The sequence below is a fragment of the Onychomys torridus genome, chromosome 9, assembly GCF_903995425.1.
Source record: "Onychomys torridus chromosome 9, mOncTor1.1, whole genome shotgun sequence".
In the NCBI taxonomy this organism is placed as follows: Eukaryota; Metazoa; Chordata; class Mammalia; order Rodentia; family Cricetidae; genus Onychomys; species Onychomys torridus.
In genome coordinates, this window is record NC_050451.1 from 10,339,810 (window position 1) to 10,367,781 (window position 27,972).

General features: G+C 44.5%; 1 protein-coding gene across 1 annotated transcript; it reads right to left on the reverse strand.

The window, feature by feature from the left end:
* Positions 1-15,000: 15,000 nt before the first annotated feature.
* Rgr (retinal G protein coupled receptor) lies at positions 15,001-27,821 on the reverse strand. The gene is made up of 7 exons (XM_036199307.1): positions 27,743-27,821; positions 25,584-25,740; positions 24,552-24,673; positions 21,141-21,294; positions 19,390-19,507; positions 16,290-16,403; positions 15,001-15,818 (listed from the first exon to the last, which is right to left on the reverse strand). The coding sequence occupies exons 1-7, from the start codon at positions 27,819-27,821 to the stop codon at positions 15,696-15,698; spliced, it is 867 nt and encodes a 288-aa protein (XP_036055200.1). The 3' UTR covers positions 15,001-15,695.
* Positions 27,822-27,972: the final 151 nt, after the last annotated feature.

Genomic DNA, 27,972 nt, shown 5'->3' on the forward strand with positions numbered 1-27,972 from the left:
ATTTTGTTTGTTTGTTTAGTCTCTTTTGTCATGTTTCAGCATCATCTCACTGTTTTCCTCCTCTGTGGCTTCTGTTGAAGGTTAGCTGTTTATTGGATTGAAGACGGTCCATGTGATGAATTGCTTCTTTCCCTATTTGTCTGGTCTTTGGCTTTGAGATATGGATTGTTCTTTGTCTAGTTGGATCTTTTAGTTTTATTCCTTCCTGGAGCTCATAGAGCTTTTCTAGATGCACACATCAATGTCTTCCTGAAAGCTGTGAAATTATTGGTCATTATTTCTTCAAATCTTTCTTTCTATCCTTCCTCTTCCCCCTCTCGTTCTGGGATGCTAATAGTGTGTATCCTAATATGCTTGATGGTGTTACATAGGACCCAACATTTTTAGTTTTGCTCTTCGTTCTACAAAGCATCAAATGACCTATCTTTAAGTTTATTAATTTCCTTTTTCTTGCTGTTTATATTCATAGACACAAAAATATTTTATTCAGTAAGCTTATTTTTTTAACTTTAGAATTTCTGACTCCTTTTATAATGTCTCTTTATTGGTATTCTTTACTTGATAGAACATTAATTTCATAGCTTTCTTTAGCTATTTAGATTATTTCCTTTTGTTCTTTGAGTAGCTGATCTAAAGTTTTGGTTTAGTAAGTATGATATCTGGGATTTCTTAAAGCCCCTTTCTTGTATGTAGGATGTATGTACTAATTTCTTACATGTCTCACAGGGTTTTTATCTGTTTGTTTCAGGTTTTGTTTTTGTTTTTTGCTTAAATTTTGCTAATTTTCTTGAATCAGGACTTACCAGATTGTTGAAAGTGTTTGGTTAATTTTCAGGGTTATAGGAATGATGATTTTGTTGTTCTCTCTCTCTCTCTCTCTCTCTCTCTCTCTCTCTCTCTCTGTCTGTGTGTGTGTGTGTGTGTGTGTGTGACAGAGAGAGAGAGAGGCAGAGAGAGAGAGAGAGAGAGAGAGAGAGAGAGAGAGAGAGAGAGAGAGAGAGAGAGGTGGTAGCCACATATGTGGAACTTAGAAAACAATCTTGGGTGTTGGTTCTGTCCCACCTTGTTTGAAGACAAGCTCCTATTGTGTGCTGCTCCTGCATGCACCAGGCTAGCTGCTCCATAGAATTCAGGGAATTTTCCTGTCTCTGCTTTCCATCTCTCCATCTTGCCATAGGAATGCTGGGATCATAAGCATACACTACTGGATCCAGCTCTCATGTGCTTCTGAGGATCCAAACTCAGGCCCTTACACTTTCAGGAGAATCTTTTCCCCTGAACTATCTCCATAGTCCAAATTTTGTTAATATTAACAAAACTTAAACCACAATTAATTAACTAATTAATTAATTCATATGCATATGGATGTGCATAGGCAGGCATTTGACATGGTATGCATGTAAAGATCAGAGGAGTTGTGAGAATCAATTCTCTCCTTCCACTTTGGAGGCTTTGGGGATTAAGCTCAGGTCATCAGGCTTGGCATGAATCTATACTGGCTTTGTATTCACTGGAATCTCTAATCCTCCGAATAATACTGGATCATGATATCATGACACTAAGTCTTATTATCTGTATTAAACACTTGAGGAAACTGAGACTCTGAGTGATTATGAAAACTGCCTTAGGGTAACCTGTGTCTTAGTCAGGGTATCTATTGCCATGAAGAGACACCATGATCATGGCAATGTTTATAAAGAAAACCAAGCGAGCTTGCAGTTTCTGAGGTTTAGTCCATTATCATCATGACAGGAAACATGGTGGCATGCAGGCAGACATGATGTTGGAGAAGGAGCTGAGAGTTCTGCATCTTGATCTGCAGGCAACAGGAAGTGAACTGTCTCACTGGGTATAGCCTGAGCACAGAAGATCTCAAAGCCCACTCCCACAGTGACACACTTCCTCCAACAAGGCCATACCTCCTAATAGTGCCACTCCCTTTAGGGGCCATTTTCTTTCAAACCACCACATCTACTAAGAAGTGGCACCATTGTGACAGAACCCTTCATGCTGGTCCAAAGTTTGTTTTTGTTTTTTAATTTTCAGTAGTGAGATAGAGTCTCATCTAGCCCACACTTGCCTTGAAGTCACAATGCAGCCAAGGATGATCTTAGACTTACAATCCTTCTGCCTCTACTCCCAAATGCTTGGATTCTGGGTGTGCACCACCATGTTCTGTCAATGTAGTGCTTGGGATGGAGCCCAGGACTCTGTACATGCTACACATGTGCTTTACCAACTAAGCTGCATCCTTAGCCTACTGATACTGTTAACCTGTTGAAGCATATTCTCCCTGATTTTATACAACAGAAGCCATTACTCCTTCACCTATTCTGATCTCATGGTAGTGTAGTTAGAGTTTTCCTGCCTGGCCCAGTCAGGACAAATCTCTCTTACCCGCCAGTCCCACAGTCGCTCAGACCCAAACAAGTAAACACACAGAAACTTATATTGTTTAGAAACTGTATGGCTATGGCAGGCTTCTTGTTATCTACCTTTTCTATCTTAAATTAACCCATTTCTGTTAGTCTATACTTTGCCACATGGCTTGTGGCTTACCAGTACCTTTACATGTTGCTTTTCATGGCGGCTGCTGGTGGTGTCTCCCCAGCCTTCTACTTCCCAGAATTCTCTTCTCTCTTGTCCCGCCTATACTTCCTGCCTGGCCACTGGCCAATCAGAACTTTATTTACACAGAGCGATCTCCACAGCACTTCCCCTTTTCTTTTTTTTTTTAAGGAAGGTTTTAACTTTTACATAGTACAATTACATATAACAAAACAATTATCAAGCAAGAATTACAGTTACAATATTAAAGAAGATATCCTATCTATCTTATATTTATCAGTCTAAGGTTTTATACCTAATGTATCTTTTATCATAACTGAGGAAATTATAACTATCTAGTCTTCAACCACATCAAAGACCTCAGAAGGATATAATATTACCTGAGAACTGGGAGAAGGATGCAAGCAACTTTCGGGAGTCTTGCAGGGTAGACAGAGACAGCTGGCAGCCTGAACAGTCACCTAATGTTCCTTTGTAATGTTGGGGCATTTGTCTTCAGCCCACAGGGCTAGAGTCTCTCGGTCACTTCTCTCAGTGTCCTGTAGAATGTCTGTCAGTTTCCTCTGTGAAGCAGGAGCCTGAGGACCATTTTGTCAAGCAAAGTTCAGTGGTCATCTTTCTATGGGTCCTGCATGTCCAGTTGATCGAGCAGTCCAGGCAAGAACAGTTTCTTGCCCAAATGGCTATTTTTGCCGAGGTGAAGATAAACTCCATATGAAGTGTCTTCGATGCCCATCCTCCTCTCTGAAGTAAATTGGTGCTTCCAGGAGCAGCCATGTCTCACTGTCCAGAAAGTCTAAATTTTAAAAGTATTTTAAATGCCATATTCTGTAGGTCTTTGAAGTATTTGAAGATTACCTATCTATCTGAAATATGTCTATGTATATCTAGAAGACTTAACTAACATGGCTACGAGTATGATTATCATAGATGACTAATTATTAATCTGTTTTTAATTATCCATTTCAATTTAAAATGAGCTATAATACCTTAAACACGGTTAAAAATATACACACAGTATAACAAAATTAACTTTAAGTTTGTATCAATAGACTAAAATCTATACCAATGTAAAACATTTTAAATGAGTTGTTGCTCTTTTAGAAGTAAGTTCATTAATCTACCCTTTCATCCTATCATATCTATATCATACCCCCTTTTTATCTTTAGAAAGAGATTGCATTTATAATCAACCTGTTTTAAATAAAATAGCGGTTTTTCTCTGTCCCACACCAGAGGGCTCTTCTGATTTGGGACACAAGAAGTTCTTAACCTTTTATTTTAACAATGTGCTTGGGTTTAGAGAAGGAGTGAGGCAATTCCATCTCCAAAGCTAGCTGGGAATTTGGGTGTAGTTTTTCTTACTACTTCCTGCTGGAGGGGGGCGCTGTATCTTATGGGGACACAAAGAAAAATTTAGGATTATGGAGTAGTCCATGAGGGTAAACCTCTGAGCCAGTTGCCTTGAAACCATTCTGGATGTTGGATCATCTGTGCCACTGTGTCATCGGAGACCTTTCAGGTGGTCTTGGCTGATCAAACCTGATGTATCTTAATCTGGAACAAATCCACAGCCTCTGGCTTTCTGTGGAAACAAAAGCAGAGACTCTTTTCCAAAGCAACATATCCTTATATCCGAATTTTGAAGTCAAGTTACCTTTAAAATTTACATATTTATTTAACTCAACAGCTTTTACGATCAAATCTTTTTCTTCAGTTAAAAATCCCAAAGACAACATAAACCAGATTCTCTGTGTAATATCCATCTTTGTAAGACTGAAATGCCGCTGTGGCTGCTGGCTCCGCCCACCTCAGCTTCCCAGCATGGCGGCGGTACAGTTTACCACCAGCTCTGGGTCTGGAGCCATGTGTACCATCAGCTATCAGAAGCAGTTCTATCAAAGCAGTGCATAGCCCAGAAACTTATTTTTTTTTTAAACTACCAAAGGCTAAATCCACCACGCAGCAGAGTAAAGTGCTGCTTGTAGATTCCTCATTCCCGCCACACTGCAGGTCAGACACACACGCCAGGAACCCGCCATAGTAGCTGAAAGCAGCAGGCAATTAGGAAGCTGTTTTTAGCTCCGTCTTAGAATCTTCTTTCTCAGGTTTTAGGTGGAAACTCTTGCCAACACGTTGGACGCCATGTGTAGTTAGAGTTTTCCTGCCTGGCACACAGTCAGGACAAATCTCTCTCACCCGCCAGTCCCACAGTCGCTCAGACCCAACCAAGAAAGCACACAGAAACTTACATTGTTTAGAAACTGTATGGCTGTGGCAGGCTTCTTGTTATCTACTTCTTCTATCTTAAATTAACCCATTTCTGTTAGTCTATACTTTGCCACATGGCTTGTGGCTTACCGGTGTCTTTACGTGTTGCTTCTCATGGCGGCGGCTGGCGGTGTCTCTCCCCAGCCTTCTACTTCCCAGAATTCTCTTCTCTCTTGTCCCGCCTTATACTTCCTGCCTGGCCACTGGCCAATCAGAACTTTATTTACACAGAGTGATATCCACAGCACTGTGTGCCAGGCAGGAAAACTCTAACTACATGGTAGTTTGAATTATCTTCTGTTCCAGCCTTGCAGCCAGTGGCAGTGAATGCCTTGCCCTCTTCCCCTGCTAAGTTATGAGTTTTCACTCCTTATAGAACAAATCAATGCGCTTGGTAAATACCAGGCTGCTGTTGAAGGATTAAATAATTAAATTAAATTAATAAAGGATTAAACCTTCAAGTAGGAATAAAGGAATCAGATGAAACACAAAAGGATGTGTTGTTTGCAATGGCAGGATATTTATTTCCTCTTAAACCTAGGGAATCCTTGAAAAGTATTCATGCGTTTGTATGTAGACGGTTCTGTGTGCTGTGGCTTCTATTAGGCTATCCCAAAGCAGTTTTCATGACCACTCAGAGCCTTGATTTTCCTCAGCATGTAGTACAGGATAGGACATAGCATCGTGACATTGTGGTCCACTTTTATCCAAAGGATTACAAAGGTGTATGGAAACACACAAAGCCCATAATAACATGTCAGACACTGATGCTCCATAATTATGTGTTTATCCTTCTCACCTTTGCTAACTTTGGGGAGTCCTTTTTAATTACTTGTGTTTAACTTGAGTAAGGGTCTGGAAAATGCACCCATCAGTGATAACTGATGAATGTAATATGTACCTTCCAAATGTGTGTGACCTTCTCAGGAGCTCAGGTACCTGAACAGTCAGGACCCTTTATCTCTGGGGCTCATGTTCCGATAGAGATATGGACAGATAATACCTGCTGCCTTGGTACTGGCCAGGTAAGGACAGTGATGTAGTTTTTGTAAAATTTGTGGTACCAGAGCAGGATGACGGGAGGCAATCCCACACTCTTGTCAAGAAAAGCAGAGAGGCCTGAGATTATCCAGGATGAGGCACAGGGAGAGGAGGTTTATCATGTGCCTTATTTTGACAACAGAAGCTGGGTTTCAACCTCTCAAAAATGCTTCCTTTCTAATATTTAAAAGCAACCTACTTAATCTAATACATTATTAGACTTAAAGGGGGGAAAAAAAGCTCAGAAAATTTTGCTGACTGTCCCAAAGCCAGGAAGGGAGTAGTCATGTCAGCATTCCAGAGTAGGAATCTGTTGTGACGGAGAGTCCAAGGTTCCTGCCACCTCACCTGCCACCTCCCTGCTAAGCTGCCCCGGAGCACCTGAAAATGATATCCTAGCATGTATAGGCTTGAGTCACAGGTTATTCTTGTTTATGGACTTCTCGTCTCCAAGATATCTGACCACCGATGTTTGGATCTTCAGTGCCTGGGTACTAGGTTTAGGACCAAGAGGGTGAGTTTCACACTTGTGCTCTGGTGTCAACTGAGTCGGCTCCCTGTCCCCTCATCTGCACTAGGGGTGGCTGTAACAGAATACATGAAGGATGCTCATCATTGCATCCCTTCCGTTTACCTGTTCACTGGATCCTCACTTGGGCCTTTCTTTGGTTTAGACAATCGCAGCCGAAGCCCTCTTTAACATTTTTGATCCCCGACCTGTCAAAGAGAGACTATGCTAGTGGCTGGAGGCTTGCACTCTGTCCCACGTTTACAGGACACTCCATTGTGAATGTGGACTAGCCAGCTAGGATACTCCTGTCATCTCTCAGTATTTCTAGGTGCTTACTGTGCCTGAGAAAGCTTATGTACTTGTCCTGCCCCGAGCCTAATAGTCTTCATCTTAGCATGTGATCCCTCTAAAACCCTGGGTGCCATCCTGTTATTTCATGCACTCAGATACATGTGGAAATTCTAATTTTCTTCTCAGAATCTGTGCCACCCTCACCCTCTACTTACTACCTGGGGCATTTGGTAGGGCTGGCCAAACCCCTAACTGAAGCAAATTGAGAAAGTCTTCAGATTACCTCAGTTTCCAAAATGTTCCTGCATGCTTACCTCCGCATGCAGATTCCCTATAGGTGCTATGCGCAGAGGTATGAAAATCAGAAATCTGGGCTTGAATCCTCTCCTTTTAAAATGTGTTTTGATTTTCTGATACATGCTTTCATGTAGTTCCCAAGCTGCTCTACAACTTGCCACTCCAAGTGATGGTGACATCATCATCCCACAGGGCTGGGGACCTAGATGAAATGGAAGAGTGAAATGATGAGAGCCTGTTAGCTGCTGGAGAAGGCTCCTCTCTCTCTACTTCCTGGCTGCTGATATGTGAGCTTCTGTGCTCTGCCATGACAAAATGAAACACTGCATCCATGAGCCAAAATAAGTGTTTCATCCCTGAAGGCTTTTTTTGTTCTCATGTGCTTTGTTTCAGTGATGAAAACATAACAGGAACATTCAAATTGATAAAATTATTCAAACCACTCTCTTGTCACATAACAGCCTTAGAAAACAGTATAAGAAAATCTGCTTGCATCTCATTGTGACCATCACCTCTGATATCCAGACAGTAGCACCTGTGGCCTAGCCTACAGCAATGTTCCCTGTTCTTTGGGTCAACATTCTTATATGCACTGCAGGCCCTGCCCATGGAAGCCAACGATCAGATGTCAGCCATTTTCTGATTTAAAACCCTTTAAAGTCTTTATGCTCAAAATAAGACCCAATTACAAAATCTTGCTTATTGGTGAATGCTATCCCAGCACTAAGAGAGGCTGAGGCAGGAGGCTGGATTGTGTGAGGCCAAGCTGAGCTTCTTAGGGAGTTTCAGGCTAACCTGGAGGTACCAAACAAAAAGAGATAAACCAGAAGCTTCATCGCTCTTCTCCTCCCTTTTATCCTTCAGTCTTGGGGACAAGCATGGCCCTGTGTTCTCCCTTCCTCCCTGGGGCTCTCGGGCTCCAGTGTCTTGAGCTGCTGTTCCTTCAGCTGGACCGTTCATCCTGCTGCTCCTCACCGACCTCCATACTCTCATTCTGCAAGTCATTGCTCAAGTGTCTTTCCTGACCCCCTTTCCTGGTTCCTTTTGGTCCTCTGGAGTATTTCTCTCCAGTGGGAATGCTCACTCCTACTGTTCCTCCTTGTCGTTAGACTGTGGACCAGAAGGATATTGTTTACCTAAATTGTCTACCTGATTTCAAGTTAGGCTCAGTAAATATGTGTTGAGTTATTAAATGCTGCAAAGGGAAATCCTGCAACAAGGTTCTCAGAAGGTCACCCAGTGCCTGAGGTATGGTCTTCAGAGCTGAGTCTGAATTCAGACTTGAAATCATTGGTCTCAGTTGCTGTGTAGGTGAGAAAGACCAGTGATAGCCCCACTCCCCCACATCCGCAGCTGCTGGGTGGCACATGAGGGGTGCTGGGATTCCACAGTACTGATTTGGCCATGATTTCATCAGTGTCAGCTTTACCTGGGCCGCTTTGGAAATGCTGACTATGAGCTCATTCCTCTGTACTGGCTGGTTTTGTGTGTCAACTTGACATAAGCTAGAGTCATCAGAGGAAGGAGCTTCAGTTGAGGAAATGCCTCCATGAGATCCAGCTGTAAGGCATTTTCTCATTTAGCGATCAGTTGGGGAGGGCCCAGCCCATGGTGGGTGGTACCATCCCTGGGCTTGTTGGTTCTGGGTTCTATAGGGAGGTAGACTGAGCAAGCAATTGGAAGCAAGCCAGTAAGCAGCTCCCCTCCATGCTCTGCATTAGCTCCCACCTCTGGGATCTTGTCCTGCTTGAGTTCCTGTCCTGACTTCCTTCAGTGATGAACAGCAATATGGAAGTATAAGCTCTTTCTGCCCCAACCTGCTTTTTGGTCATGGCACTTCATCACAGCAATAGAAATGCTAACAAAGACACTCCCCTCAACATACTGAACTAGGATCTTGCTTTTAGGGACCCAGGAGATTCCTGTGCACCTTACAGTGTAAAATAATGCTGCCTTTAACTACTCTGGACTCCTCTGCCTGCACTGGGGTCTGCAAATCTCTGAGACACAAACCAGGACTCATGTTTCCCATTTACAGTGCAACATCCAGCAGTATTTGTATCCTCTCATGCCTTACAGTCTCCATTACAAGACCTGGCTCATTTTCTTCTAAATGATATCATAATGACAAAGCAGAAAGCCTTGGACAGAGGCAGCTTCTTGTCTACGATCTATGAAATTTGAGAAATTAGTAAGCAAAGATGGAAGTGAGCCACGATACAAAGGGGGATGGACAAAGAGGAAATGAACTTCTAGAGAGAAGTATATGCATACACACACACACATATACACCACAGTAAAGGATAGTCTCAGAGGTAACTCAGAGTGATCTCCCAGTGATAGCTCATACTCCATGAAGGGGGAGGGTCCCTAACATTCAATCACAGTGGTTTGCAATCCTATTTGCATATCAGAATCCATGAATTGCTTTGAGAAGTCCTATACTAGCCCAAGCCTTCAAAACCACCATATCTAGTTGCGATTGCCCGCACAGGACCTGTATTTGATGGCACAACCTGGACATTCCATCTTGGATGAGGAAGAACTCATGATTTCCCCTTTCCCTGAGGAGCTTACAATAGTCAATGGCTGATGGGGAAGAGAAGAGTCATTTTCTACAGTGATATAGCTACTGATGAATTGCACATGCTCTGGTAAATAAGCCCACAGCACACTCATGCTCATGCAGGTGAGCCTTATTAAACTCAGTGGGTCAACAAACAGACCAGAGACATGGAAGTAAAAAGGGAGCTTATTGGAAAGAAGGAGGGGTTCAGTCAGAATGGAAGGGGAGTGAGAGAAGACAATGAGAGTGAAAACACCAAATATATATATATATATATATATATATATACATTCTATGTGTGTGAAGTCACCAAAAATAAATCAATAAACAAAACTGCTATCAGATTCTCTGTGGGATGAGCCAGACATTTGTGGGCTGCACAGTGCTGTGGTTCCACTCGGCTTTTAAAGCACACACCAACTCCCTAACCATGTTGTTTAAACTTCAAATCATATTTAGGAGATGTGGGTGGACCAGAGAGTCTGAGTTTCTATCCCCTAGGGGAGGTTGGCTTGCCTGGTCCAGGGACTGCCTTTTGAGTTTCCAGACCTCAAGTAATTCAGATGTGCAGACCAGGGAGAGAATTAAGCTTTGAGGATTTGGTGAGAGTTAAATCAGCTTGTAGATGGGATTCATGTTGTGTGCAATCGTCACTCAAATGCCATTGTCAGTCAACCATCATAACTCTGCTGCCTGCTCTTTTCTGGAGCAGCCAATGAAATCCAGAGGGCAGTCCAAGCCATCAGAGAAGGACCAAATGGAGAAAAACTAATATTCACTAAGTACCCACTGTGGCCCAAGCACTATGAAATTATACTACTTCAAGGAGTCCATTTTTGTGCATGTAGTACAGATCCTCTCAAACTTTGTCCTACATTTCTTAAAGGGAAATTATTCTGTAAACCTCTTAAAGTGTGGTTAGGTAAGATGTTATTTAGGATCATCGCTTTGGGAATATATACCATTTGCCAGGAGATACAGTGGGGAGAGAGAGGGAGGCAACATAAAATGGCATGGGCAAGTGGGAATTTATAATGAAGGAGATTGTCAGTGGGTAGAAAGTGACCAAGAGAAGCACCAGGGGTAGAGGCTGGCTGAGATGATTGTGTTAGCCAGACGTCTGTTACCGTATCGATACCTGGGGTAATCAACTTATTAAAGAGGAAAGGCTTGCCATGGCTCAGAGTTCTGGAGCTTTTACCCCATGGGGGCTTTGGGGCCCATGCCAGACAGACATCATATCATGCCAGGGGACATGTGGTAGAGTAAATCTGTAACCTTATGGCAGTGAAAAAGAGAAAAGAGGGGGTGAGGGTTCAACTGTCCCCTTTAAGAGAATGCTCCCCATAGTCCAAGCTTTCCCATTAGGCCCCTATCTTAAATTTCCCATTCACCCCCTAATAACAGCACAGGCCTCCAACCCACTCTTAAACATGTGAGTCTTTGGGCGACACTCAAGACCTAATCTGTATCACCACTTAGACGAGGACTGAGATCAGACATCACCCGGAGGTGGTGGAGGATAAATCAGTCAATCATCAGATTCTGAGGATGGGAGAAATCTTGGGAAGCCAATTTAGCTAAAACTGGGTGTCATGAGGGGTTATACAGAGAAGCCTAGAAGCCCAGAGACCCTGAATGTTGGCTAAGCAGAGACTGTCATGTTGACTAAGTGGCAAGGCTTGGATTCCTGCCCACGTCTTCCCGCCCCTGGATTCTAAGAGCTTTCCAAGCTGCCACACTACCTCCTACCTAGAAGGGCGAAGCTGTCGCTGGTGCCCAACAGCTGTCGGGAGAAGAGCAGCTGGGCCCAGGGAGACAACAGGGGCCATTGTAAAGAGAGCCGGATGGGCAGAGGGAAGAACAGGTGTGTGGCGTTAGGGCCAAGGAAACAGCTTGCAAAAGAATCGACCAGTGACCGTGACTGACAGCAGAGGGGAGATTCAGGGATTTCGCCTTTGGTTTTCATCCATAAGTTTCCCAGCTCTTGTTTCTTTGGAAACATTGCTCATCCTTAATAATGACACATGGTGCACATGTGCACAAGCTGCTTCTCCAGGAGCTTTACCCCAAGGGCCCTCCAGCCCAGCACTCTACAGTTTACATTGTGCGACCACCTGTAATCTCAGCATTCAGTGCTATGACCATCACTTGCTTTTCACATGAGACTCGAAAGCCAGAGAAGTCCGGGGACTGCCCCAACTGCCCAGTTAGACCAAGACCAGACCCTGAGTGGCCTGCTGACATCCCTGATCTGACTAAACTTTCCGTGATGACTTTCAGAGAAAAGGTGTGGGAGCTGTCTGCGACCCCTCCAGCCATTGTATATATAATTCTGTTTCTTTCAAGGAGAGAAACGGGATCTTAAGGTCACCCAATGAGAGACAACCAGGCATCAGGCTTCAGTACCTAGACTAGACAAAAGAAAGTTCAGAGAAGATCCATCAGCCAGGCCTGGGAACTCGCAGACTGAAGACACGCTAAGTCATTGTCGAGAGAGCACTGACACCTTGTGGCATTAGCTAGGCACTGCACACACCCCCACCTACCCAGGACGAATTCCTGCAAATTAGAGCTTTGCCAGTTTTCCTCTCTTTTATTGGCTCATAAGACAGGACTGATAGCACAGGTGTTTACTCTGATAGGAGACATGGGAATCAGGGATTTGTGCAAGGAGAATGAGCTTATATTTTAATAAATTGTCTAAGAATCTTTTTAACTGGAAGAACTGGAAAAGACCTCTAGAGTTCATGGCAACAACAATACATAAGAGAGCTGAGCATACAGCTCTGTTGGTAGAGTCCTTATCTAGGTGGCCTGAATCCCCGGGTTTGATGCCCAGCACCGCATAAACCGGGTGTGGTGGTAGGAGGATCAGAAGTTCAATGTCATCCTTAGCTGCAATGAGTGTTCAAGACCTGGGCTACATGAGACCTTGTCTCAAGTATGTGTGTGTGTGTGTGTGTGTGTGTGTGTGTGTGTGTGTGTGTGTGTGTGTGTGTGTGTAAAAATTTGGCCAACTTTCTTGCTATTAAATTATAAGTAAATATATAAGTGAAAAATTCAGTATCTCTTTTACCTTTAAGAAGAAATGTGAATGCGTGTCATTGATGTTGGTTTTGCTAAGCATTCGGATGCAAAGCCCCTTTCCTCCCCTGAAAAAATGTTCCATGGAAGTTTTGTAGTCTGTACTATTAAGACAGTCTGACACTTGGAAGACAGTTTGCTGGTTTATTTGTAACGATAACTCACATCTATTTGGCAAGGCAGGGAGAGCAATGTTTCCCAGAAAGAAGGCATGGGTCAGAGATAGTCTTCTATTAGACTTGTATCTGTTAGTTAAAGCGTACTAAGCACAATGACTCCGAATCTGAAGAGATCTTAGGAGGCAAATTTCGTATTTGTAAATATGTATATTGAGGCTTGACCTAAAGACTATATACATATATGCTGGAATGAAAGGTGTGTGACACCATGGCCTGGCTCACACATTTTAAACTAAAAGGAATACAGGAATTCAGTAATAGTGTGCCTGAGCATTCTAGGGGCCTCATTCCAAGATCTTGTTGCCTCTGCTATTACTCTGTTTTCAATGAGCTTTGATTGAAAACTATCTGCTTGCTAAAAGCACTACACAAAGTTTCATAGGCGCAGGGGCTCATATAGCACACACGCATCTCTTCATGGGTCCTGAGGCCAGAAATCTGAAGTCAAGTTCCAGCTAGAGGTAGTGTCTGATGAGGCCTTTGCTCTGGAGGTACAGATGGCAGCCTTTCACTGTGTGCTCACATGGTTTACCTTGCTGCATGCATGGGAGAGAGACAAGTAGCCAGAGTCCTGGCTCCATGGTACCTCCTCTCATAAAGGGATCATTTGTGGCATTAAGGTGTCATTCTCACTTAATCTCACTTCCGTGGAGACTTTACCAGGGTGGTTGTTGTTGGTTGGTTGGTTGGTTGGTTGGTTGGTTGGTTTGGTTTAAGTTGGAAGGAGATAACTGAGTCCATACTAAACATTTTGGTTAAAGAAAAGACTTCATAGTCTCAGAACCCTCTGGCCTGATCAGAATTCATTGAGATCAAGAAGACAGAAAACTTGAGCAAAGAGGGTTGTCTGTCCCCACATGCACTGAACAAGGGGGCAACAGAGGTCATGCATGCCATAAGAGTGCATATATGGGGCTTTTCTCCTAACTGGACTACTCTTGAAAGGAAAATTGAGAAATCACGGTGGCATCTAAGTTTTCTGGTTAAACTTCAGAATTTTTTAAATCCAGAATGTGGCTGAAAGTGGATATGCATTTGAATTTCATTAAAATGCAGAGTTGAACTGTGTTGACTGTAAGTTGGAGTACATACTTATGTCACATGGAGTGAGAAAAATGGGTTAGTTCTGGGCAAGGACTTATAGAGAATCTGAGTGAAACTCCAGCGAGTTTATAACCCCATTATTGTTATGTCTAATCACATTTGCGTGGGTGCAATTGTTCAGCAATTTCTACTTCAACTTCTGGCTTAGGCCCTGGGATTTCTTTGTTCCACTCTCTATCCACATCCTAGGCCAAGCATCCTTCCTGGGCCCTGGAATGTGGCCCAGTGTCGTCTCGCCTGCACAGCACGTGGCTCAGAACATAATCCAAAAAAGGGTGCTGTGGGAAGGCTGTTCCCGTTCTCCTCTGCCTCACTTGGTCCTGAAAAATGACCAAACAGGACTCTGTTTTTGTTTTGGGTTTTTGTTGTTGTTGTTGTTGTTGTTTTTTCCAAGACAGGGTTTCTCTGTGTTGCCCTGGCTGTCCTGGAACTCACTCTGTAGACCAGGCTGGCCTCGAACTCACAGAGCTCCACCTGCCTCTGCCTCCTGAGTGCTGGGATTAAAGGCTTGCACCACCATGCCCAGCTAGGGGACTCTGTTTTCTGCAAGCTTCTTCTGGGTTGTGTATATGTGACCTAATATTCTGCATCTGGAGAACCAGGAGGCAGACCCAAGTCTACAAGTTATTCTCATGACCATCCCTTCATCGCCAAAAACTGGCCTATTCAGGTTCTTAGCTTCATAGGATGTGCTTTCTGTCTCTCACAGTGCCTGTGCCATTAGACTTCCAGTATGGCCTCCATCACCCTGTCAATCAGCTTTACTTTCCTCTAGGACAGCAGGTCTCACACAAAACTATGTACCTATTATATCTTGATCCTGAATTGCTGACTCTATAGAAGGTGCAGGTGCACATGTAAAGGTGACTGGGGCCCCTTCATTAGTGTCACAAACCCAGAGACACCTGAGCTCCGCAGGGAACATATGAGCTGGAACAGGATCATATGTGTTCTGGGCAAAGGGAAAGTCACACTGTGCTCTGCAAACTGTCACTGTGGAGAGAAAGAAAGAACTGTGGGTCCACATCTCTTGACATCTAGATGGTTAAATAATTGCTTTAACATTATAAATATTGGCAATGAGTTCCAATATTTGAAACCATTTAAAAGCAATCTTTAATCCAAATCTCATATAACCAAGGGCTCATGTTGAATGCTGGTGCTGGTGGCTGATTTAGGGAGTACATAACCTGTGTGTTCTGCTTCAATCTGTATGGTCAAATCATCATTATTGTCATCTTATCTCACCACAAGGGACATGGAACAAGGGACAGAATAAGTCATCAATGCCATTACAACTTAGTAAGTGCTATTTGAAAATTGGCAACCTCAGATGAGTTCCCAAAAAACCATTCCCAGGGCTTTGTCTCCTTTTATTGTATGACTTGGTTCATATAGGGCACAGCCAAGATTCAAATCAGTAGCTCATTTCAGTAAATATTTTATCTGCTTGGTGAGCATATGTTAGCTTGTTCAACCATATAGCATCCTTGTAGGTTCATAATGACATCTTTACTCTGGGGTTCAGATAACTGAGGTTGGAAGGAGTTACCTTTCCAGGGCCTCTTAGTCTATATGTAGAGGGCTGTGACCAGTACTCCTTCCATGGAACCTATTATCTGTGTCCAGCCTAATGTTGGACTCAACAGGACTCTTGAGGCTAGTGGATAAGCATCTGGCATGGCTCTGGGACTGTTCAGGAGTATGGTAGGGCATCTTCTTGGCCAGGGGCTCAATCCAGACTTGATTGTGATCAGCCTTTTGAGGAATCTTACTGGGTTCAGTTCTGCTTGATCTTCTGTGGAGATAGGCACTGCCAGATTCCTCTATAGACCATCTCACTGTGCAAGGCATAGTTGATGGCGTTGATTGTGGGCATGGTTTTGGAAATGAGGGCGGGTACCTGTTGTGTTGGAAAAGCCTGTGAAAGATGCTTTGAAGCCTCTACTTCCCACTTCATAACTCATCCCCCTTACAACTGCCAATCATTTGTCCTCATCTTGATTCTTTAGCCTCTGAGCCTTTTCTGGTGGATGTCTATGGTTCAAGAATGCTGCAGAACCCCCTCCCACATCCTACCAAATGCCAACACACCCGTTCCCAACCTGAGTGTCAATCACAGCCCCTAGTCCTAGAGCACATGCTCACTATATATCTAGCTGTCCCTACATCTCAGTATGGTCCAAAGGGTGGAGGGATGTAGAACAAAAACATTTTCTGCACGTTGTGAATATTTAAAGGAAAGAAAGGGGAGGAGAAAGAATGAGAGAACAAGTGAGTGAGTTAGCAGAAAGCCAGAAGGCATAATACAGCAAGACAGACAGACGTGAAGATGTAGTGTAGAGAGTTTTTTAGGCTTTGGAAGGGTCTGTACCATCTGTAGTTTGGGAGAAATGAAGCTCACATCTGCGATGGCTGCATATAGGTACAGCAGGGCATAGGGGCCCCAACCCAGCAGCAGAATCCTGCCTGGCAGAGTGGTGTTCACCTAGGAAGAAAACATCAAAAGAAGCATCTGTTCACTCCAGGTGGCCATAATCATGCAGAGGCAGGGGTGCTATCACAGATTGGGCTCTAGGGAGGGATGGAACCAGCAGAAGATCTTGGCACTACATGAGCTTTTTGCTCTTTGAAATGTGGTGTTGCCTTAGACCTGTTATGTAAACTTATCCAACCTCAGTTGCCTTGTCTATAAAATGGTAAGATATAGCTGAGTTGCCTGGAGGTAGGACCTGGGATGGGGTGGATAATCAGCTTCCTTCCAGGTCTTTGTTCTTCAGGAAGAATCTTTGACTCTCTGACAATGTACACAGGGTACCCAGGGCTGAGCTCTCCTTGAGCCTAGAATGAACTCACTATCAGCAGATGCAGTCACTTCATGAGATCATCATGTCTGGGCTCAAAATTTTTCACAATATCAGTATAATCAGGAAGTGGAACTGGAAAACATACTGAGTGAGACCCAGACATAGAAAGACAAGCATCACATATGTGATTCACTCATATGTGGATCTTAGCATCAAATCTTTATATTTATGTGTTGAATCTGGAGTACCTGTAGAATATAGGAAACTGGAAAGGGACATTGATGAGTTGAGGAGGAAGATCTAAGGGAGAGGGTATAATAGTGCATTGATGATATGAATGAAAGGGGAGAAAAATGGGAGGAAGAAAAATGGGGAGAGGTTTGTGAGTATAGTGGGAGGGGGCAGTAGCTAACACTAAAGATGTTTAAACAAGCCAAATGGAAATCTACTGTTTTTAAACTTCATTCAGATAAGAGACTTTAATCAACATAGGGCTATGCTCCTCCAAGAGGACATAGCTTGCCAAATGAAAACCCAGTTCCAGGTGTGAGATACCCCCTTGAGTTGGTCATAGGTGTCCTGGAGATTCCCCCAAACAATACAGGCTATTGCCATTGTTCTTAGTTGCCCACAAGAACTTAATAGCAGTACTCTATTGATGAAGATGCCATACATGTTGGTCATAGCACACAGGGATATCAAGTTGGTATTGACACTGCTCCATGATGACTAATTTTCATAGTACTGGAAGGTGCTATGCAGGCAGGTGGGACAAAAGTCATTAACAGTCTTACCCATCTGTGAATTACAATAATGACTGGAATGATAAGGTATGCCCATGGGTGTAATAATGGCACAAAAGTTACAGGGGTAACCAATCACTTTCTGATTGGATTTAGGGCCCATTGTACAGGAAGAAAAATATGCATTGTACTGTAAATCCAGCCAAGAACCCATTGTTGAGGAGCTCATAGGCCCCAGGGGTGAGCCTACAACTATTATTCTGGAAGATGGGGTACAGACTGTTCTGTTAAAGCCCGGGCTCATGGAGTGAGAGTGTTCATGAGCTCCACCTCTAAGAAGCTATGGGCAGTTGAGAGCTTTGAAAGATGTGGACTCAGGTTGGCTGACTGTTCTCTAGTAGATGGTCCTGTGTGTGTGAATATATGGGTACCACACATTGGTGCTAGTGAATTAAGTTATTAAAAAAGAAGACATGAAGTTGGGGATTCAAGAAGTAGGGGTGGACCTGAGAGGAGTTATGAGGAGGAATGGGGGTTGAATATGATAAAACTACACTGTATAAAATACTCAAAGAATTAATAAAAATATTTTTCTAATGTTGATGTGATCAATGTAGAAGAGAACCTAGGAGGTGATGCTCTGGCCTCCAAAATAGGATACAGGTAGCTGGAAGTTTTCCTGTGTCCCACCTGATCCACAGCTGCTCAGACCCAAGTAAACACAAAGAGGCTTATATTAATTAAAACTGCTCAGCCATTAGCTCAGGCTAACTACTGACTAGCTCTTACACTTAAACTCATGCCATTTCTGTTAATCTATATGTCACCATGTGTTCTGTGGCTTTACCTGTGTGCCATTACATGCTGCTCCCTGGATGGTGGACTGGTGTCTCCTGACTCAGCCTTCCTCTTCCCAGAATTATCCTTGTCTGTTTATCCCACCTATACTTCCTGCCTGTCTACTAGCCAATCAGCATTTTATTAAACAGTGTACAAAAGCATTATTCCACAGCAGATACAAGATTCTTGTCCTAGTGCAGCCCTCAACATTTTAGCTAGATCTACAGATGAAAGTAACTTATAATGTTGTTTTCTAATTCATAGTAATACATTTAAGTGGCAGATTGTCTCAAAAAATAATATTTTTATGCATTGAAATTGAGCACTGAAATTTGTTGAAGAGTTCCAGGTCTGGGTTTTGATCTATCTCTGCTATTACTAAATGTGTGGCATTTGGTGAGTCTGTGCCTCAGCCCAGTTTGTGACATGGGAGTCATAAAACTTTCATTCATCAGAAAATATTCACAAAGATGGAGTGAAAATACATATCATGTCTATAATATCAATATTTGCTTTCATTAAAAACAACCTTTGTTGCTTGTTGTGACTCATCTGTTAATTTTTTGTAGGTAGCAGAGTCAAAGGAAAATCTCTGGCAATGGAATCTTAATATAGAAATTCTAAAATGGCCAGGAGGTCTTATTTCAAAGCATCATTTTTCTTGGACAAATGTGCTTGCAGGTGTGATTTTATGTGGTGGGTAATAGCCTGTGACTGTGATTAAATTAAACATCTCAAAGCAATTTAAAAAGCAGCATTTGAAGAGTTCTGCAATTTAGTGCCAAGCCTCAAATCCCTAGGGAGACTGGAGTGTACCAGCATGCCTGATGCAGTGTAGGAGCCTGGATCTCAGGGTTGCAAGGCCTGGGTTAATCTGTCTTGTTCTGACCCTTGCTGCCTAAGCTCTGGAAACCTGAGCAATGGGAGGGTATTTTCTAGCCCTAACAACATGTTCCCTGTGCAAGCTGGTTTCCTCGGGATTTTTGCAAACATGGAAAACACAGACTTCTGCTGTGTCATGTGTGTTTCCAGAGTCTCTGAGAGGATCAAGAGACTCCTGCTGCTTCAGGAGCTGGCTTCTTACCTGGAGATGACCACTCCTGGAGAATTTGTGTTCCATGAGCTGGTAGGAAGTGAGTGTGATGAAGAGGGGTACAACGAAGTTGAAAAAGGCCATGATGAAGAGGAAACTGATGATGTTTCTATGGGTAGAGAATGGAGAAAGAGGTCAACTCCAGGATGCCAGCAGTCCAGGATCCAGAAGCCCAGGATCCAACAGCCTAGGATCCCAGCAGCCCAGGTCCACCAGTGTCTGTGCTGGACAGTGAGAGGTGTCATCCCATCTTAGACAGGCACTCAGAGTAGCTGCTCCTGTACCCAGAAGAACTCTCTTCAGTAGGCAGTAGCCATAGGTCTTTCTGAAGTTTGCCTTTGGAAACCAGGAGCTGAGATGGAGAAAGGATTTCTTCAAGCTCAAATGCTCAGCCTTGCTGTCTTATTTGTTAGCTGAGGATACTCTTCAATTTGGAAAATATGTTCACTAAATCCTGGAGGTATTGGTGGGCTAAGAGGAAAGACTATTCAAGGAAATCTCTTGCACTGCCTAAGGATTTGAAAATAACCTATGGATGACAGAGACTGGATACCATCTCTTTAAGAAATCAATAAAGGGGACTGGATAGAGATGGCTCAGAAGTTAAGAGCACCAGCTAGCTACTCTTCCAGAAGTCCTGAGTTCAATTCCCAGCAACCACATGGTGGCACACAACCGTCTATAACGAGATCTGGTCTGCCCTCTTCTGACTTAACAGACATACATGCAAGCAGAATACTGTATACATAATAAATAAATATGTCTTTTAAAAAAAATCAATAAAGGGGCTGGGTATGGTGGCTCACACCTGATAGGTCAAGGCAGGAGGATTGCCACAAGATCACTGCCAGCCTGGGCTCTAGAGTGAATTCCAGGCCAGCCTATGCTAGTGTGAGATTATGTCTCAAAAAATCAACAATGGCAGAGTCATTAAAGGGACCACAAAGGAACATGAGGTCTTAGTTTAGTCCTTGAGGAGATTGGAGGATGACCAGACAAGTAGAAGTCACCAGGATGCAGATCCTGACCTCATGAAGGGAAGGCTTCTTAAGAGATACATTCACTAATGGGAAGTGTGAGGAATCCTTGTTGGGTGATGTTCTGCGGGACATTGGGACCATTCAAGCACATAGGTCAGTTTCACCTGAGAAGCATATTATCAGGAGTCTGCATTGTCTGTAAAACATGAATGCAGTGTGACTGTGCCAGAAACAAGAAGTGGGAGAGGTGGGAGGCATGGTGCTAGAAGCCATGTGACCAGTCCCCTAATTGATCCCTGATGGATTTTCTAAGATCTCTCTCCCTGGAGCCACACAGATAGTGTGGTAGTAGAAGAAAATTCCACAGTTGTGGAGACTGCAAGCATTCAGCCCCATCTTTTCAGGGATTGGCCAGCAGTAGGTGCTGAGAGAAGGTGGAGAACATATCTTCATGCTGGGAGGTCCCTACCAAAGCAAAGCTCTTATATGATTTGGATATGTTGATCTAAGGGCAAGGGTGCCCCCCAAAATCAATGCATTCTTAGCCAAGATAACTCCATGTGCTGAAGAAGGCCAAAGAGTGGTAGGGCTCTGTGATAGTTATGATCAATAAGGCCAACGACCCACTGTATAATGATCCTTTGGGTTTCCCCAAACGTTGGCTTTGTTCCAGTTGGGTTTTAATCTGGAACATCCTTCTCACAGAAGCTTAAGTCAAGATCCCTGTGGAAAGGAGCCTCAAAGCTACAACTTTCATCTCACCTGTCACGTCTAGAATAGTCCAATGTACAGCATGTCCCCAAAGGCTCATAGTTATAGTGGCCCCAGCCCATCAGAGGCAGGGATGCCCAGAAGGCAGATGATAGCCACACAAACATCACCAGGGGGATGGCTGTGTTCCATGCCAATTGTCTACCTGCACGAGATAGAGGAAAGATAGGTTGTAAAGAGATAGGTTGACTACATGGAACAGAATAGGCTTTGTAGTTTCAGAGCATCCCCAAATCCCTAGTCCAATAGTAATAGCATGGGTATCTTTGAGCCTCAGTTTTCTCCATATTGAGCAAGAAGCTCTCTGCCTTTGAGGACTATGATGAACAAAAGAGATCATTGGTAGTGATGGTATCCTCAGATGTCCTAAATCATCTTCAGAGAACAGAGAGGAAGAGGGAGGGAGTGGAAACAAAAGACAGATGTGTCTCCAAAGCTAAGGTAAAGGAAGGGACATACACAGTAATTCAGGTGGAGGCAGGATGCTTGCTGAGAGGCAAGGTGTCTGCTCCATGATGCTCTACAAAAGCTCGGGGCCCTGGGTCCTGTCTAAGTACTGCTGGAAGAAGCCATTGTCCTGATGGCCTCTTCGGGTGTGGTGTGATCCAGCTGTGGTCTTGCTCCCGGTCCTCTGCAGCCTCATTGACGGACCTGGCTTCAGCACATCTGTCCCAGCTGTCCTCATTTGTCTGTGGATTACTTGTTGATCCCTTTTGAACCCAGGACAGAAGACTGGGCTCCAGATAGGCTTGAACCAGCAGAGAATAATAGGTCTATAACCTCCCTCACCCCATACCTAGCCTCCCTTGATATCACTTCAGATGGACTTTGTTTCAATGTGCTTCCCTGCTAAAGATAGGTTGTGTCCTCAAATTCAGGTGCTGGAGCTATCAATTTCCAGTGTGACGGCATTTGAAGGCAGGACTTTGGGAGGAATTAGTCATGAAGGGAGAGTCCCTGGCTGAGCTTATTACTCCTTTAATATCTAGGCTGCACTGTGTCCACAACTCTCATATTGCTAGGCAAAGACATGAGAGCAATGACCTTGTGAAGATGTAGTTTGGTGAACATCTGCAAACAGGAACTGTACCAAGCAAGACCGGATGTGCTAGCACACTGACCTCGGGCGTGAGAGAAATAAAGTTCTATTGTTGAAGCCATCTGCTCTTTGATGTTTTGTCATAGCGGCCCAGACCCACTAAGGCACTCTCTACTCCAACAGAGAACATGGTAATTGACAAGCAGCTTGGCCCACGTGTGGCAAAAGCCTTTTTGCATGAAAAACATTGCCAAGATAAAGTGTTCACTGTCTCCCAGTAATGGAGCCTATGAGCCTGGCCTTCCTCCTCTCTGGTCCTTATCTTCATGTTGCTCTGTTGCACCCTCCAAGGCAGGAAGGGATCTGATGTGAAGGCCTGGTGGGACTGGAGGCCAATTGAAGAGATATTTGTGACTACCAGAGAAGTAGAAGAACTCTCTCTCTCTCTCTTTCTCTCTCTCTCTCTGCGCCCCCTCCCCATGTGTGTGTGCACATATGCCTGTGTGTTTCTGTGTGTATATGTGCGGGGTGTGTGTGTGTGTGTGTGTTTCTGTGTATATGTGCGGTGTGTGTGTGTGTGTGTGTGTGTGTGTGTGTGTGTGTGTTGTGATGATCCTGGGGATATTTGAAACAGGCAGTATGGAAGCAGTAAAGTGGTGGCCTCAGGGTCATGTTGACAGGAGAGGCGAACCTATCATCATTCAGAATAAAAACAAGGCAGTCTTTCACCGAGAGAGAGACTCCTGATGCTTGAAGGTTAGGCTGTGATGGTAATGGACCCAACAGGAGTCTTCATGCAGAGAAATACCACCACACAAGACTTGACTCCATTGAGAAGGGGAACAACCACCTCTGGAGACATCCTGGCCATACTCAGTGTCACCCTAACTAATTCTATTTCCTGGGCAAGTGACACAGGATTAGCTGCTTACCTTCTCTATGCCTCTGTTTCTTAGGCTACACACTGGAGGATTTCTGTCTAGGTCAGTTAAACACAGTTCCTCAAAGTATGTTTATGTGGTAAATGATAGTGCTGTGTGTTTTAATGTGTATTGGAATTTAAGTACATTACACCTGTGATATCACAGATATCATTTAGAATAAGACATTAAGAAGAATAAAATTTATGGGGGTGTTTGTTGTTGTTTTTAGACAAGGCCTTGTGTAACTCAGGTGGCCTTTAATTCACTAAGTAGCTGAAAATGACCTTGAACTCCTCATCCTCCTGCCTCTGCCCTCCAGTGTCACTATTATAGGTATGCACCACCATGCCAGGATTTTGTGGTGTTTCGCTAGATCCAAGGCCTGCAGATGCTAAGTAAGGACCCTACCAATTGAGCGATATAACCAGATCCTAAACTAAGTTCTAAAGAGAAGTGGGCAGGGCATAGTAATCACACTTGTAATACCTAATTCTTGGGAAATGGAGACCAGAGGACCAGGATTTCAAAGTCACCCTGCCTTCCTATGGAGAGCAAGACCAGCCTGGGCCGCATGAGACTGTCAGAAAACAAAGGAAATAAAACAAAACTCATAAAACTAAAATAAAAGTCTGACATTTTTAAAAGTAACTCACTTGATGGGAAAAAATAACAAGCAAGGGGCAGGGACACAGCTCCTTAGTACAGTGCTTATCTGGCACACACAAGCCACTAGGTTGATCCCTAGCATTGTGTGATCCAGGCATGGAAGTGCACAGCTGTAATCCCAGCACTCATGGGGAGCCAGAAGCCAGTTTGTATTATGTGAAACCCTGCCTCAAAACAAAATAAAACAAACAAAAAATGACAGGCAGCCACAGAGCAGGTGGCATACTGATAACACAATCTAACTGTGAGCCTTGGGGAAACTAAACCTGGATTCATCTTTGTATGACTCTGCCATGAACCCATGAAATGGTAGGGTGGGCACACACCCAGAACCCTCCCCCTGCACCCCAACACACACACACACACACACACACACACACACACACACACACACACACACATTCACCTTCCTTCTGTCCTCCAATTTTATCTGACTGCCAGGACATTTTCTATGTCTATGATCTCATCTGATTTTCAAAATGAATCTCTGAGATCTTGCAGAGAAGAAAACTAAGGCTCAAAGCCTTGAGTCACCAAGCCCGTAGCAAGGCAGACTCAGTCTTTCTAATATGCATCTCAAAGCAGGCTTGTCCACCCTCCCTCTCCCTCTTTTTCAGAAATGAATGGTCACAAGTTGTGTGCATGTACCTCCCTCCCACCCACACTCTCTTGCTTGGAAAACACTGAGCTGAATTGAATACTGACCACCCCACCCTATCTTTTATCCTCCTATACTCTGGAGTGACCCTACAGTCAGGGGGCCCAGAGACATACGGGTGCAGTAGTGGTGGTAGCGACCCCAGGCAATGGCTGCACTACCACAGATGCTGGCCAGTGCCGTTGCAAAACCCTGGAAACCATGAGCCTGGCAGCCCTCTGAACCATATGGCCAGCGCCTGTGGGAAACAACGAGCAGAGTGACCCTTCCCTCCAGCCTTCCCACCCCACACCTGCCAAGGCGAACCTGAGAGTCCCTGGATGTTATCCCTGCTCCTGCAAGGAGGACCTGATTATCAGTGTCTTCCCGTGATGCAACTGGGGCCTTGGGGTTTAGGTCTGTGGGCTAATGAACCACCATGGGCCAAAGGGTCTTTCTGCATTCAGATGGAGACTATATGTCTCCATTACAGGTGGGTAAATGGAGGCCAAGAGAAAAAAATTACTTATCCAGGGTACCACAACAGATGAAGGCAAAGCTAGAGGTAAACCCCCAAATCTCTAGCTTCTCATCCCCATAGCAAAGCAGAGGGAGAAGCTCTTATTCATCCTCTTTCAAAGAGGAGGAATTCTTTCTGAGTCAGGCTCCAAAGACACCTTTGCAGGCCATGTGCCCAGACCCTGGTTTGCACATAAGGTATGGAGTCTGGTCTAAATCCTGTTTGCTTTACCAAACACTTACTTAGGGCCTCCCTATCAGAGAGTATTAGTTCAAGCTATTTGTAAATAATTAAACCAGTACATCCAACAAAACATATGAATTGTATGGTTGTAATATGTAATTGACAGAAGTATCCCAGGACTGGAAATGATGGAGCAAGGACTCAAGGCTAGACCACATGAATACAGGGCTCAGGTTCTGAATCCCTGCAGCCCACTGTCTCTTTGGTCAGGTCTGAGCAACCCCTGCATTCTAGACATTGGCTATATCTTCATAAATAATCAGGAATTTGAGTTTAACTTAATTCAGCCTGTCTAACCTCTGACCTTGTGACAGTTTTCTATAGGTAGAAAGAAAGACTCTGGTCTGCTTGCCCAGGATGCTCCAAGCAAGCCCCCAGAGCCTGTGGAAGGGGGAGGGGCTGGTACCGGAGGAGGCTGGATACAGCTGCAACAAGGGCATTCAGGCTGATCCCACTGTCGGCCAGGGCCAGGCTCAGTACCAGCAGGTTGCTGGGAGTCCGCAGATCTGGAGTCTTGCAGAAAGAGAAGATGGTCAGGCCATTGAGGCTGAGACCAGAGAGCGCTGAAAGGAAGGGTGAGGGCTGGTATCGAGGCTGGTATCAAGGTGAGGCCCATGTGGGTATCAGAAGCAGGGTCCAGGGTTAACGGAGTTTCAGTAACCTCACAGATTCCACCTCAGCAACCCCTCAGCCCAGCTCTTCAAATGCTACTCTGGTGGGATGACCCCGAGGCACTAAAATCTCTGGTTCTCCCTGTTCACTGCCTACTGACAATCGGACAGGAAGATGTACAAGAAGATCGCACAGCCCAGCATGGCTCATGCTGTGACAATCGGTCACTGACAAGTGCTAAACAAGTAGGTGCCAGGCACCCTGGAGAGCCCGTTGCATGTGTCCTTCCATTCAGTCTTCTCTCCATGGCTCAGAGATGCCAGATACTAGGCGTGCACTGTAAGTGCACATAGGAAGTGGCAGAGCTAGGGACAGTCTCAAGTCCTTCAGACTTCAAAATGCCTTCTTCAAGGGCTGTGGGGCAATGTCAGGGAGGGACCTGGAGAAGAGGATCCAGCCTAGAGCACAGAGTGACCAGGACACCAGGCAGCAAGGTGAAACTGAAGGAGAGGTTCTCTAGCAGCAGAGACCTGACCTTCCATTTCAGCTTGGTCACTCTCTTGATGTTCCTTGAACTTTCTTAACCTTGGCTTCTTGTTTCAAAAGTGTAAGAGAGCTGGGCCTGGTGGGCAAGATACTTAAGGAGCTGAGGCAGGAGAATTACAAGTCTAATGTCAGCCTTTATAACCCTACCTCAAAACTAAAAAGTAAAAACCAGACTAGGGATATAACACAGTAGGAGAGATCTTACCTAGCTTGTAGAAGGCCCTGGGTTACATCCTCAGTTATATCTTGCTCTCACCAGAAAGAGAGTGGGGATGATGGAGAGAGAAAGCTTTTCCTTTAAAATTGTGGAGGTCAATGCATGGAAAAGAATTCCAGAAAGAGAGAGAAGCATATGTAAAGTAAAATTTCCCAGCATATTAGAGGAACAGAAAGCAGGCTAACTTCCCAGGAGATGGATCCTGATCAATGGTGTCCAGTATCTGCAGGACAGTCCTAGTGGTTGTCACCCACCCCCATTGTCAGTCCTCAGCAGGTAAAAGAATATACAGATTCGCCGGGCGGTGGTGGCGCACACCTGTAATCCCAGCACTCGGGAGGCAGAGGCAGGCGGATCTCTGTGAGTTCAAGGACAGCCTGGGCTACAGAGTGAGATCCAGGAAAGGCGCAAAGCTACACAGAGAAACCCTGTCTCAAACAAACAAACAAACAAACAAAGAATATGCAGATTCCTATTCTGGGTCTGGTTTGAATGAAGACTGTACCCCATCAGCCTGGCTTCAGGAAGGATTCTATTTCTGTGCTCACTGGGGATCTTAGAGATTCTAGCTTGAGGCAGGTGTCTCTTGGGCCTAAGTAGCTGCTGTTGGAGAAAAGCCTTTGGTGATAGGACTAGACCTGCTGGACGTTGTGGCAGACTAAGGCAGAGGTGGCAGGGGGATAATGAACTTAAGTTTCCTGGATGTCTATTTAGACCATGACTTTATACTAATGATTCAACTTAGCCTCTGCAGACACACATTGTAATGATTAGACTTTGAGGGTCAGAAAGCTGAAATGATTTGATATCATCCCACAACAAGCAGGTGCCTGAGCTGTCTGTCTCTGGAGACTTTCTGACAGCCTGGTCTTATATGAGAGTCTTAGCAAAGATTCTGGGGCATGGATTAAATTTTCTCTTGGCTTGAGGGATATGAAAAGTCTAGGCCTGGTCCAGTTACCTCCTGAGCAGGTATCTTCTGCCAAGTGTCTCTCTCTTTGACCCATGCCTGGCTTCTCTCCCCTGGCTCCTATATAACATGCTACATCCTGAGGGGGCTGTGAAGAGAATAACCCCTGGATCCAGACACAGAGGAGAGGCAGCCAAGATGATATGCCCACTCCACAGCTGAGGCCTGGGTTCTGGCGACCACTGGGCCCTTGCTCTGCCCAAGGTCTTGCTTGGCTCACCTTCCATCAGCAGCACTGTTCCCACAGCCAGCACCTCGAGTTCTCCAAAGCCAGCAGGCAGGGCTCTTGGCGCTGCCATCCTTGGACTCCCTCCTTGTCAGCCACCCAGCTCTTTTCTGGCTCTCTAAAGCCAGGCTCCTCCTTTTTAAAGGGCCACCCCACCTGCTGGCACATGGAGATTACTATGGTAGCCTTAGAACACCTTTGGTTTTCCTCACCCTTCTAAGTCT

Excerpts from the sequence above, each read along its gene's own strand:
- Rgr (XM_036199307.1), bottom strand. The coding sequence starts at position 27,821 with ATGGCAGCGCCAAGAGCCCTGCCTGCTGGCTTTGGAGAACTCGAGGTG. Across the intron at positions 24,674-25,583 it reads GCTGTATCCAGCCTCCTCCG|GCGCTGGCCATATGGTTCAG; the intron begins GTACCAGCCCCT and ends TGTTTCCCACAG. Across the intron at positions 19,508-21,140 it reads GACTATTCTAGACGTGACAG|AAACATCATCAGTTTCCTCT; the intron begins GTGAGATGAAAG and ends CTCTACCCATAG.